General features: G+C 38.6%; 1 protein-coding gene across 1 annotated transcript in view; it reads right to left on the reverse strand.

Moving 5' to 3' along the window:
• Positions 1-14782, reverse strand: part of CCDC91 (coiled-coil domain containing 91) — a 138516-nt gene that overhangs the window by 76321 nt on the left and 47413 nt on the right. The window contains exon 7 of the mRNA XM_065647939.1: positions 525-602. Within this exon, the coding sequence (XP_065504011.1) occupies positions 525-602 (78 nt within the window). The remainder of the gene's footprint in view (positions 1-524; positions 603-14782) is intronic.

Genomic DNA, 14782 nt, shown 5'->3' on the forward strand with positions numbered 1-14782 from the left:
CACATTCCAGAATGGATTGCTACAAGACAAAGCTGCAACATTTCTTTATCTAATCACCAAGGGAAACCTCACTCCCTTACATGAAGTCCTTTTGTCTTCGGCATTCCTGCTTCCCACAAATTTAAACCATTCTGAAGTTGGACTTCCTTGCCCTGTCCCAGATCTTTCCTTGGTCATGAATTGCTGTTGCTGTGCAGTTACAATTTGAATTTTCCCTTCACTAACTACATTGTCAGATTTGTGTTCCCAGCATTTTTGTTTTGTTGTGGTTTTAAGTTTCATTATTGAAAATGGTTAACCTACTTATCTGAAATTTCCCAAAAGGCAGAGTGAGAAAAACATGTCATGCAGAATTTCAGGCCAAACAGTCTAAATTAGAAGCAGCAGAAAAGATAGTCTTAAAGTGAAAGGGGTCGAGCAATCAGAACAAGCAGTACTAAAGACAGCTGCTTATAGTGCATACTTATTATACACTATTACAATAATATTATTCGGAAATTGCATTATCTTGGCAATTCGTTTACCTTGAATTCTTCAACAATAATGCTCAAGGCTTCATGTCCAGCTTTTCTCATGTCTTCTAACTCCTGCTTATGCTTTTCCTGTAGAAAAGAATGAAGAGATTATATACAACATTGACAGTTGACATAAAAAATTTAATTAGGAGAGTAAAGAAGAATTATTTTCCTCATTTTTTATATCTTTCATGAAGAAATGCACACATCTTGGCTTTTTAAATACTATATATGAGCTAAATTGAAGTTGGTCCTAGTATTACACTTGTTTTTCTTTATTTCTTGATTTTACTTTATTAGTCCCCAGATAACGCTAAATGGTTCTCCAAATGTTTTTAAAATTTTCTTTGTTACCCTGATTTTTCTGGTTTCTCAGCATACCTGTGGATGGCAGGACATCCAAATCACTCTCTTTGTAAATGTTATTCACTGCGTATATTAATAAAAATGTTGAAATGGACTAGTATCAGATTCAGCTTCCTCAGAAGAACACAGCCTTTTTAATCTTTTTTTTTATTCTTAAGGTTCCCAGGAAAGTGTTCTTGCATAAGACATCTTGAATACGTTTTTCAAATAAAGCTCTACAGTTTACTTTTATTTTATTCACACTATTATTTAAAAATCACATGAATAAGAACATTCTAATATTTTTGCCTTTAGCTAAAAATGCTTGCCTGTGCTTTGCTCTCTGAGTCTGCAATGAGAACACCTCATTAGATTCTCATCAGCATTTCATGCTTACCAATGAGCAGCACTACTGCTTCAAATCACCAACTAGCAAGAAGATGAAAAACTTTCCCGCCTCCCTCATTCTTTGCTTCAGGGATCTGTTCTTAAATCAGCTAGTGCAGCAAGTCACAGGTGCTTTAAATCACCTTGGAAAACTGGTGCAGAAAGCAGAAAGACATTCATCACAGAACTTACCTTGCAGTGATTACAGGGCAAAACCAGACACAACTTACTCTATATATTTATTGCTTTTAAGATAGAATTCAAATTGAAATTAATTAATAAAATTATATGTTTTCTAAGATCTTTATGTTTGAAATAAGCGAAACCTAGTGTCTAACAAAGCAGGTTCAATTTTATTATAAAAAGACATATAACATCACTGTGCTGCGTTAGCTAAGAGGGGGTAATTTCTACACTGCCAGGATGGATGACCCAGAAGCAAATCCCCTCAGTCAGACTCTCTATCAAGTGACCCAGAAGAAGAATGATTTTGAGTGGGGCCCTGAGCAACAGGAAGCCTTTGAACAGATTAAGCCGGAGATAGTCCACACCATGGCTCTTGGGCCAGTCTAGGCTGGACGAGATGTTAAAAATGTGCTCTAAACCACAGCTGGGGAGAATGGCCCTATCTGGAGCCTTTTGCAGAAAACACCGGGGAGACTTGAGGTCGACCCCTGGAATTTTCGAGTCAGGGATACAGAGGAACTAAGGCCCACTACACTCCAACTGAAAAGGAGATATTGGCAGCATATTAAGGGGTTTGAGCTGCTTCTGAAGTGGTTGGTACTGAAGCACAGCTCTTCCTGGCACCTCGACTGCTGGTGTTGGGCTGGATGTTCAAACGGAAGGTCTCCTGTACTCACCATGCAACTGATGCCACGTGGAGTAAGTGGGTCGTATTGATCACACACCGGGCTTGAATGGGGAACCTTGATCACCCAGGGATCTTAAAAGTGATTGCAGACTGGCCGGAAGGTAAAGATTTTGGAGTATTGCCAGAAAAGGAGGTGACACATGCTGAAGAGGCACCACCATATAATAAGTTAACCAAGAATGAGAAGTGATATGCCCTGTTCACTGATGTGTCCTGTCAGACTTATTTTATTTCATTATATTTACTTGCCCTTAAGTTGATATATTTTTTCTACTAACTTTTAAAGAGGCAGACTGTCTTGAATTGTTGGGGGAAAGTGCATGCCACCCACAGAGTCTGCACAGATTCCCTGCTAACCTTCCACTCTGGCATTCCTGCACATGTCACACATACTGTAACAGCAATAAATGAAAGCATGTACAGGAAAGGAAGAAAAGGTACTTGTCTCACTTCTCATCTGATTCAAAGCTACTGCAATTCCTGTCATTATCAAAACTGGATGCTTAGAAAAATTATTTTGTGTCAGTGCATCTAACACGTATCAAAACCAGCATCAAAAGAAGATACCTGCCAATTAGGGACACCAAACACAGCCACTTGAAAAGTAAATGTCTACATATCTTTTGATAGTAATCAGCCCACAACAGTAAACACCACAATAAATTCACAATCCAAGTTCTACAGCAGGCGTAAATTGGAGAAGCCTGGAGAAGAAAAGACTGAGGTGGAGACCTCATGGCAGCTACAGATTCCTCACAAGGGGAGGAGAAGGGGCAGGCGCTGATCTCTTCTCTTTGGTGACCAGTGACAGAATCCAAGGGATTGTCAGGAAGATGTGCCAGGGGAGGTTTAGGTTGGACATTAGGAAAAGGTTCTTCCCCCAGAGGGTGGTGGAGCCCTGGAACAGGCTCCCCAGGGAGGTGTCACAGCCCCAAGCCTGACAGTGTTCAAGAACAAACTGGACAATGCCCTCAGACACATGGTGAGAACTGCGGGGTTGTCCTGTGCAGGGACAGGAGTTGGACTCGATGATCCTTGTGGGTGCCTTCCAACTGAGGACATTCTATGACAACTAACACCAAAAAACCCTAAAGTTTCTAAAGTAACTGAAGAAATTAATTTATATTAATATCATGCCTATTGAATTCATGACATTTTCTCCATGGGTATTTTTTCCTCACTGATTTTTATCTTGTGATCAGAGGAAAATAAATTTAATTTAATACTCCCTCTTTTTTATTACATTATAAATAATCACAATTTATAACATTAAAGAAGATCAGAGCAGTAATATACAGACAAAGCAAAATCCAGTCCTGCAAAGAAACATTATGAGATCACATTTATATGTGGGAAAAAATGATAGATGAAATAAAATCAATTTTAGGATAAGATCCCAAATTTTTGTCCACTTTTACAAATAAGCAAATATGAGCCATAAAATAAAACCCTGTATTTTGGGGTCAACTGATTTTATGTGCTTTTTACATTTTACATTACTTATTCACAAACTCTGTTTTAAAAAGTCAGGAAAAACTTGCCAATAAAATGGTAAGGTAACAGAAAGCACTCACGTTTTAACTGTACAAATATTTTAGTAACACCTGTTAACAGTCTCATAGCATTATATGTAACGTGCGAGCCAGTTATCTGAGTTGATGCTGACTGCCCATCTTCCGTAAGGCTATGGTATCTGCAGAATGAGCTGCAAGTCCAAGCCAACATCTTAGAAAGTGATGTACTCTCTTCACTCCTGATTTCTGTAGTAATGCAAAATGGCAAACTGTAGTTCCCTGCAGGCAACTAAATTAGAATACAAATTTCAACTCCACCTTATAGAGTCTTGCTGTACACAATTTCGTCATTAAGACTCTTCACATTGGACTCAATTCCTCCTTTACACCAAGATTTTCCTCTCCACAAAAATTATCAGTTTTTTTCTTTCAAAGTATCACCTGAAAAAATAATAAATAACATCTAGTATCTTAATGATTTTGTTAAGAAACTAGTAACTTCTCATCTGTAGATATAGATTTCCTCCAATTCACGGAAGTCTATACTTTTCTCTACAGAAAAAATAATATACTGAATACAACACAACAGAAATACTGGAAAATTGAGTTAAACATTATGAGAATCAGTCCATAATGGCTAATTAATACACACACTAGAGTGTGCTATTGTATATAAAATACAGATTGGTCACTATTACTATTCATGTGAAATAAGAACGTGAGCTCTATAGAACTAAGACACGGGTCTACAGCAAAGTAAATACTTCCACTTTGGTCATATCACCAACATCCTAGTGAAAGATCCAGCTGAGAACCTAATGATAAGACCAAACATTTTTATAGGAAGGAAAGATTTCAGATTTCCCTACACAACCAAAAGAACATACAGTATGCACAACCTTAAGCTCACCACCAGAACCAAGGAGATACTATCATTTATTTTATACAAGTAAATATCATTACTACCTGAAGTATACAACAACAGAAGACTTTGAAGTGAATAACAAAGTGAGGTAGTGAACAAACTTTCACAAGCAACTTCTGAATACAGTGAGCTGAGCCAGAGCTGAGGAAGTGTGAAAGGACCGGTCTGCTGGGAGACATTATGACTGATTAAATGTGAAAAATTATGTAAAGGAAACAGCATGGAAGAGTCTGCACATGCCCAAAACTGAAACATAACTATAGTCCCCGTGACACATGTAACTAAATTCTTCAAGTATTTGCAGTGTGTAACATGGATCTCTACCCTGTCACATTTAAGACATTAATATTGTGTGAAGAACAACTACAGTTTATATCTGCTCATTTGTTCTACAGGTTGCAAATACAGAGAATCTCCACTGAGGACATTAAACAAGAAAAACAAGAGCTAACTCACTCTAGAACAACCTGTTAATTAACAATAAGTGTTCTTAGTATTAATATACATTTTGCTAGCAAAACTGTATGATATGGTGAATAGCACAGTACATTTGGCTCACGAAGCTGCCTTTGACTGTCGTTCAGGTTTCTAAAACATTATATAGATAGTTACTTCTTTGAGAGAGAGCTACAACTGTGCCAGGGCATTTTATGTCACTGATGCCTTCCTACTTCCCTACAAAATCTAGATGATGGGATATAATAGCCAGAGAAAGCAAAGAAGAAAGTGCAAACAGGAGAACAATCTCAAGGAAGTTGATGAAAGAGAATGCTTTCATTAAACACAGCATGAAAGGAATTCTTATCTTCATTAGGACATTCTCAAGTCTTTTATCGCAAGAGCATCAATCTTCAGAATAAATTAAATTCCACCACTGTTCATAAAGAACAAAATATTAACTTGGAAAGGGTTGCCAGCTGTCATCAATAGCCACTGATGCTGAAGTCAGTAATAATACCCAACACATTTCTATATACTATATATATTTTTAAATATATTAGTATTTATGTTTTACTCTACTATAGTATACTACATTACTATATAAAAATTGTATGAACAAACTAAACAAGGAGAGTTTTCCTTCTTTTTCTAGATAGGAAACTGACCTGCAGACTGCAGAGGGACAAAAAAAGACTGCAGAAGATTAGACTAAGCCAATGACTAGGGAGTCAAGTAAAACTGCCAGGAGCCCTGTGTGGATGAACAAGGAGCCCCTGGCAAAACTGAAAAACAAACAGGAAGTATACAGAGGTTGGAAGCAAAAACAGGTAGCCCAGGAGGAATGCAGAGACATTGTCCGAGCATGCAGGGATGAGGTTAGGAAAGCCAAAGCCCAGCTGGAATTGAATCTGGCAAGGGATGTCAAAACTAAGATGGGCTTCTATAAGAAGACAAAAAGAAGGCTAGGGAAAATGTGGGCCCACTACTGAAGAAGATGGTGGACTTTTTCACATAGGACATAGGAAAAGGCTGACGTGCTGAAAGCCTTTACTACCAAGACCAGCCTCCAGGAATCCCAGCGACCAGGGAAAAGTCTGGAGCAAGGATTACTTACCCTTAGCGGAAGGTGATCATGTCGGGAAATACTTTAGCAAACTGGAAATAATTAAGTCCATGAGGCCTGATGAGATGCATCCACAAATGCTGAGGGAGCTGGCTGATGCCATTGCAAGGCCCCTCTCAGTACTCTTAGACTGACCACAGCAATTGGGAGAAGTGCCTGAGGACTGGAGATAAGAAAATTACACTCCTGTCTTCAAAAACAGCAGGAGGAAAGACCCAAGGAACTACAGGCTGGTTAGCTTCACCTCAGTATCTGGGAAGGTGATGGAGCAGCTAATCCTAGAAACTACCTTGGGGCACAGGAAGGACAAGAAAGTCACCAGTAGTCAGCATGGCTTCACCAAGAGGAGAGCAGGGACTTTATCTACCGAAACTCCAGTAAGGTCTTTGACAATGTCTCACCTAAGATCCTAATAGAGAAGTTGTTCAAGTGAGGGCTGGATAAGCAGAAAGTGAGGTGGACTGAAAACTGGCTGACCTGCGAGGCCCAGAGGGTGGCAATCAGTGGTATGGAGTCTACAGCTGGAGGTCAGAAACTAGTGGTGCACCCCAGAGGTAAATTCTGAGGCTGATCCTGTTTAATACCTTCATTAATGACCTGGATGATGAGGCAGTATGTAGCCTCAGCAAGTTTGCGAATGTCACAAAACTGGGAGGAGTGGCTGGTATGTCAGGCAGTTAAGCTGCCATCCCCAGGAACTCATCAGGCTGGAGATATTGGCTGGCAGGAACCTCATGAAATTCAACAAACGGAAGTGCAAAGTCCTGCACCTGGAGAGGAACAACTCCATGCACCAGTATATGCTGGGGGCCACCGAGCTGGAAACAGTTTCACAGAAAAGGACCTGACATGTCCCAGTGGACAAGAAGTTGAACAAGAGCCAGCAACGTGCCTTCACGGTGAGGGTGATGGAGCACTGGAACAGGCTGCCCAGGGAGGTTGTGGAGTCTCTTTCCCTGGAGACATTCAAAACCCGTCTGGACGCCTTCCTGTGTAACCTCATCTGGGTGTTCCTGCTCCGGCAGGGGGATTGGACTAGATGATCTCTCAAGGTCCTTTCCCATCCCTAACATTCTGTGATTCTGTGATTCACCACAGAGGTGGCCAACCGTACCCTGGGCTACATGAGGCAAAGTACTGCCCCCAGGTTGAGGAAGGTGATACTCCCCCTCTACTCAGCACTGGTGAGGCCACACCTGGAGTACTGTGTCAAGCTCTGGGCTCCTCAGTACAAAAACATAGAGACATACTGGAAAACAAACTGGAGTCCAACAAAGGGTCACAAAGATCATTATGGGACTGGAGTATCTTTCACACGAGGAGAGACTCAGAGAGTTGGGACTGTTTAGCCTGGAGAAGATAAGGCTCAGGGGGATCTTATCAACGTATATAAATCCCTAAAGGGAAGGTGCAAAGAGGATGGAGCCAGGTTCTCTTCAGTGGTGCAAATGACAGGACAAGAGGCTACGGACACAAATTGAAACACAGGAGGTTCTGTCTGAACATCAGGAAACACATTTTTACGGTGAGGGTGATCAAGCACTGGTACAGGTTGTCCAGAGAGGTGGTGGAGTCTCCCTTCTTGGAGATATTCAAAAGCCACTTGGACACAGTCCCGGGCAACTGGCTCTAGATAGCCCCGCTTGAGAGGGGGGTTGGAATAGATGACCTCCAGAGGTCCATTCCAACCCCAACCATTCTGTGAACCACAATCATATTTATCCAGTCCTAATCTAATATGTATTAATCACGAGGCTGCTTGTTTTTCCTCAAAACTTTTCCACAGAAAGCACTACAAAGAACTTGCTGTTGTATTACAAAGCAAACAGTGGAGTGCTGCATATTTATGGACCTGTCACAGGTAAACTCTTCCAAAGGACTCTTTGCCTACAGTTCACTACAGCATATATGTTGTTTTCAATATTTATTCTGGGTACAACCTTTTATTCCTAGTTTCAAATATACGAAACTTCAAATTTCACAGTGAATAGTAATCAGAACCACCATTTATATTAACAAAACTATAACTGAACTAAATTGGTAACATTTGCCTCTGCAGCTTTGTTAACCTTCGAGAAGTCATCAACATATGTTTAGAAATACAGCTAATTGAAATAATGCATAATGAATTTTGATAGACTTATACTAGTCGTAACACATAATGATGTTCATACACATTCCTAGAGCACAGCTTTAGTCTCTTCATGTATGTTTAAGAAAACAAGACGACTACAAGGAAACTTGACACTCAGTCCAATAGCTTCAAAAGCATGCAGGCAGAAATTCTACTTAGGCATGAATAAAAACTTTCTAAGATTTAATTCTAGAGGATATAAAGTAACAACTCATGGCACCATTGCATGTAAAGACTCGAAGATTAACATATCTTTGAAATTTTTCCAGCATAATAAAAGAACAAATTATTGTCTTCCTTCCTTGTTTTTGCAGTGTAGAAAATAAGCTAAAGTATAATGTAAACAATCCTACTTACTACAATATCAACAAAAAAAGTTAGATCTTTATATTTGAATCTCCTTTTCATTTGCAGTATCTGAACTATTTTATTTGGCTGTCTCTTGTTACAAAGCTCAGGAAGAAAACAATGGTGATACACTTACCTCTTCTTCCAATCGTGCCTTCTTTCCTGATTTGTAAATACATTTTTGAACACTAAAAACATTCCAGATCAGACTTACTATCTGAAAACCAGCTGATCAACAGCTTATTTTCCCATGAAAGTACAAGCAAAACAGCTCTAACACAAAGTGGTTGCCACACTGATTCAGGGCTACAAATGCTTTTTTGTCTGTTTGTTCCCTGAAGATAACACGTGAAGGGTATGATACACAAGTTGAACAAAAATGACAGAACTTGCAGGACAACCAGAGAGACAAATAAGCATCTTTTCATCAAGCTGTTATATTTGTCCCTGTAGAAAGATGACAAGAATTTAGACCCCAAGACAGAATGAACAACAGTTTGGGAAACTGAGCATCAGAACAAGGAGTTTGGAATAATACAAATGCCAAAGAAAAAAGGTACTGAAGAAGATGACAGCAAAGCCTTATATAGACTTGCTCCACTGAAGATCTGCAAGACAAGCTTCTTTTGACCTTGTTGCTCAAGAGAAAAGAGGTTTATGAAATAAAATCAAAGACTTCTCAATTAGACCATATTGCTCAACCCATAATGCAAACTACATCTGCAACTTACTCCAACATTTTCCTTGCATTCAGAGAACTACTATCAAATTGTAAACTTCTAGATTAAATTGTTTGTTATTTGTTTTACATACCTGACAAATTCATAAATAATCTAAGCATGTAGGGGGAAAACCAAAACAAACAAACAGACAGACAACAAAAAAATGACAGTCCAAAGAGACACAAGACCCTCTCAAAAGACAAGAAAAAAGTAAATCAAGAAAGCAGAACTAACTTCTCCCGTATTTTAAGATACAATAGTATTACTATGGTTTCTGAAGGAAAATATTTGTTGCCTAACCTCAGAAAAATTCCAGCTACAAGGAAGCATCTTCCACAGTCCAGAAAAAGGTACCCAAATTGCAGATGCACATATTTTATAAAAAGTCCTTCTCACTTCTTGTTGTGTACCTTAGGGAACTACCTATGCAATTCCACATTCTGAATATTTTGCTTACTGTAAAACCTCACATAGACTAATAGATATGTTGCATAGTATGAGCTCCTATTCTAACAAGGCAGATATCTTTAAAAACACCAAAAATATTATATTCCATACAAGAGTGATTTAATTTTACAGTAACTGATATTCTGTGTAACATTTCAAACACTGCATTAATCAGATTTTTGGTTCAGGCATTCCTGGCCCTGCCCTTAACTGCTAATGTCTTTTTGCTGGCAATGAGGTAGGCCAGATTGGAGTAAAATATTCCAAATAATTCAGCCTGGGGAGTATCCTCTGGATTTGCATTATGACTTTAGTGACTGGGAGTGGGCTATTTATTTTTCTCAGTTTATGACCAGAGTATTAAATCACAAAATCACACAATCATGAAGGTTGGAAGGGATCTCTGGAGGTCATGTAGTTGAACCGCCTCCTGAAAGCAAGATCAACATGGAATTCAGACCAGATTGTTCAGATTCTTGTCCAGTCAGACCCAGAAATCCTCCAAGGATCAAGATTTCACAACCTCACTGGATAAACACCCCAATGCTTATCTTCATCACAAAAATATTTTTTTCCTTATACCAAGCTGCAACTTCCCGTGTTTCAATGTATGACTACTTCTACTTGTCCTCCTGCTATGCATCTCTGCAGAGCCTGCCTGGCTTCATTTTTCTGACAACCTTGTATGCATTGGACATCTGCTATCAGGTTCCCCCTAAGCTTCCTCTTCTCCAGGTTGAGGTCAAGATATATAGTGTCAACTGCATTCCTCTCATCCACAGTCTAGGTGTTTCATCACAGAAGGCAATTAGGTTGTTCAGGAATAATTTATCTTTTGGTAAATCCATGCTGGCTATTCCCAATCACCTTCTTCATGGACCCAGAAATGGCTGCCAAGAGCACTTGCACCATGATTTTCCCAAGGACCAAAAGGCTGGCAAGCCATGATCCATATATCATCCTTCTTGTCTTTTTCCAATAATCAGAGACTTTCCTCAGTCTCTGAGTTGATGCAGAATTCTCTCACAGTGACAGCCAGCTCACTCATCACCTAACTAAACCAGTCTGCTCTTCTGATTTCTGTGGTCTGAAGCTGCTCATTTTTCCCAATGCCAACCTCACCTCTTCTTCTTCCCTGTCTTTCTAATGAGCTGATGTCCACCACACATACTAGAGATCTAGCTACACAGAGTACCCAAACACATCATAGTTATTTCAACAATGTCATAGGTCAGCCTCTACATGTGGAGCTCTAGCTCCTCCTGCTTTCTTCCCAGTTTGTATGTATTTGCTTATGCACATTTGACATGGGCCCCTGAAAATCAATTCAATTTTTGTGTTGCTGGATGAGAGGAAGTCTGGTTTTGGTTATTTGTTTTACCACCTCCTACCTTTGAGGTGACTAAAATCACACTTCTTAAAAATAAATAAATGTTAAACTCATATATGAAAGAAGAAATCTAGCCTTGCTTCCCTTCCTTTACAAGCAACGCATAAGATGGGCAAAAAGAGATAACAGTATTTAGTTCCTAACTCTGTGTTTAAGAACTTTGGCTTGATTAGCAAAGATGATGACAATGTCTAGCTGTCTGTCATCAATGAAGTTCCAGTTGTACAGTGTTTGTAACAAACACCACCAAAAAATTCACAAAAAAGTCCTCATACTTTAGAGCCTAGATACAGGCCTACACACATAAAGAGCATTCCCATGTGAAAACTATAACATGCATGTACTTATTTATCTAATGTACCTGCTCTGAAACACTGATGTCATTGAACTAAAAGCAAAACTACTTACTGGAGAAGATAAAAGTTACATTTCTGAGGGTGAGGTGGGTGTAAAATCTAAATGTATGAAAATGATGATACATTTAATCTATACTCTTCCTCTAAGCAGGCTCTTAAATCACAAAAAACACAACTTTTTTTTTTTTTTAATTTAAACCAGAACACATCAGATGTAACATTCTGAAAAACACAGCAATGACTGATACTGCATTAAGTCATAGGTAACTAAAAGCTATTATAATGTTGGGTTTTAACTGGGTTTCTTTTGTTTGTTTTTGTTTGGGGTGGTTTTTTATTTGTTTTTTTGTTGTTGTTGGGGTTTTTTGTGGGTTTGGGGTGGTTTTGTTTGGTTGTTTATTAACAGGAATCAGTCTTTTTGAAGGCAAAAGAACAGAGTATTAATTGAAGGATGAAATGTGAATTTGGGGAAAATCTTAGAAAAGAAAAAAATTAAGTAAAATCTGGCCTTCAGCTGAAGCTTTTATTTACTTCAGTTGAATCTGTACATGGATATGCAAAGAATTTCCCACTGTAAAAAGTCTTCGACAAGGAAAGAACTGGAAAAAACAAATAAACAAAACCAACTGCCTAGCAACTTCTCTCCTGCCCAAACAAGGAGCAGAGATAAAGTAACCTGAACAGAATCAACATGGATTATTTTTTTTGTCTTCTTAGAGTCTTACCGTTTTACCTTGTCTTAATTTGAGAACCGCACTCCCATCCAAGACTTGCACATGCACACCTTTGAAGCAGCGATTGACGTTTCCCTTACTGTATCTAACACTCATTCACCCTCTAGATCTTTGTCATTTTTTGCCATTACATTGTTTCTAAAATACACTCTGCACCCCTTTTCCCTCCAACAATGGTAAAACCTTGGTTTTCATCTTTGAATTTTTTTCATCGGACAACAGTAACTCCACAGCTCACTTCTTTCATCTATTCAATATGCGACAGTTAAAAATAAAACAAAACAATCACCACACCCCAGCAAAACAATAACAGCAAGAACCCTCCTATTGCTGAAGAAGTGAGAGGGAGGAGCAAAATGATTCTCATTTGGACATAAATATCACTTCTTCTAACTCTACAAACTCAGACCATACATACGCTGCCGCTTTCGAGAGTCCTACAGTTCCTTTTTACAAGTCAGTTCAGAGGGACACAGAAACAAGCCCATACTTTCCTTGTTGTAAAAGACAAATTAAAATGTAAACAGATTTTAAAAGGCTGTAGCATTAGGACTGAATTTGACAGAATGTTTTTGCTGTAATTAACTTTGTTTGAAACTTTTTGATATTTCACACTACATCAGGCCTCCCACAAATTGGCTAATCCGGATGAGAAAAACCATAATTAAGACACGTTCTTGTTCTGAGCAGCTCTTCTCTTCAGAGGGGCACAAACATTGCTTAAGGTAAGGCTCTTGGCTAAAGGCCTTTTCAAAAAGTGAAAGGAAATCCTGCTGATATATAGCCTTCCTCAACTGGATGCATGCAGATTTATTAAGCATATGTAAAGGAATTTAAAGACTGGAGGCCATATTTATAAACTTAAAGTAGTGCAGCAGAGATTAAAAATACAAAATATTAAAAAAAATTGTTTCTTCCTTAAAAAAATACTGTTGGGTGTCTATTGTGCAATGGAAGATTCATCAGCTATGGCAGAGATTGGTATCTGACAAGGTAAGTTAATTGGTAGTGACAGAATAGGAATGTGTTGAAAGTTTATGAAATACTGTCATAGGAATTGCAACGTCTCAAAGAGCTGCTATTTTTATTTAATAAACATTCAGTTCTCAAAAAAGTATGTGCAAGCAAAGACAGACAACTTTGATATAAGAAGTGGGGCAAGTTCCACTAGACCAGGGATGTCAAACTCATTTTCACTGGGGGACACATCAGCCTCGCGGTTGCCTTCAAAGGGCCAAATGTAATTTTAGGACTGTAGGAGTAGTTAGTTACATTTGTACAGTCCTAAAATTACATTTGGCCCTTTGAAGGCAACCGCGAGGCTGATGTAGCCCCCCTGTGAAAATGAGTTTGATACCCCTGCACTAGACCTTATCCATCTGAGAACTATCTCATGAAAGTATTATGCAAAATATGAGATCTCTTCAGACTCCCCTGCAGTCTTTGTTACAGGAGAGCTACAAAGTCCTCCTTCTCTTTGCATGCAAGATGTCCACTGCATTTTTGGCTGATTATCATAAAACCCTGAACATTTTTCCTCAGCTAACATCGCCACTGTATTTTTAGCAAATAACGACAGTATAAGATATCTAAGACCTGCTTAATGTAGCTTAAAACAATAACACTGAATGTGGCAAAGTGATACATGGCTAAAATGAATCTTCATAAGCAATGTGTCCAAGTCCCACTCACGAAAGCAACTTCTCAGCACGCCAGCTGCATGCAGCTGCTTTCTGGCTGGTCACCAGGGGGTTCTGTGCAGGTATTGGAATTCCCAGGTGGCAGAGACATGATCACACTCCATATGAAATCCAGGCATTATTCTCTTCTGGTGACCAAATTTATTTTGTCGCTGCTTACAAGGGGGAATTTCCCGAATGAAGTAGATCCAATGCAAATGATAATATTGAAAAAATACCAGATAAACACTGGAAAACCCAGAAGGAAGGAAGGAGAGCAAAACCTCCCTACAAGTAGCTAATTTCATGATAATCTATTACAGTTTTTCTTGTGTTCAAGCCTAAGTATTTAGCACAACTCACTATTAAAAACCTCACTGAAAATTGCAACTGCTACATAAAAATAGAAAGCATGAGATTAAATATTCCTTAATGGAAACAGGCATCAAGCGTCTTCTTATTTTAAAAAGTAATTATAAAAATTACACTATCACAGAACTGTAATAATAATAATATCTTCTTATGAGTCTTAAATAGTAGTTATTAAATAGTATGAAGAGTTGTTTCTGGTTTTTGTTTTCTCGGGGTGTGTTTTATTTATTAAAAAAAAATAATTCATAAAACAGTGCCACAAAAGCAGGCAAGCTGAAACACTGCCCGAAATTATGGTTTATAGTTCATGAAGATGGAAATGGGTATCTCCTTTTCTTATTTACCACTAACGAGAAGGCTCTTCAATCAAAAAGTACTATTGTTATACAGTTTGCTTATAAAGGATGTCCAGAATATTTTTCATTCCTTCTTGCTTATGAGCTCAAACTATGTTCTTAGCTTCCTTGAAGTTACCT

The sequence above is a fragment of the Caloenas nicobarica genome, chromosome 1 (assembly GCF_036013445.1).
Source record: "Caloenas nicobarica isolate bCalNic1 chromosome 1, bCalNic1.hap1, whole genome shotgun sequence".
In the NCBI taxonomy this organism is placed as follows: Eukaryota; Metazoa; Chordata; class Aves; order Columbiformes; family Columbidae; genus Caloenas; species Caloenas nicobarica.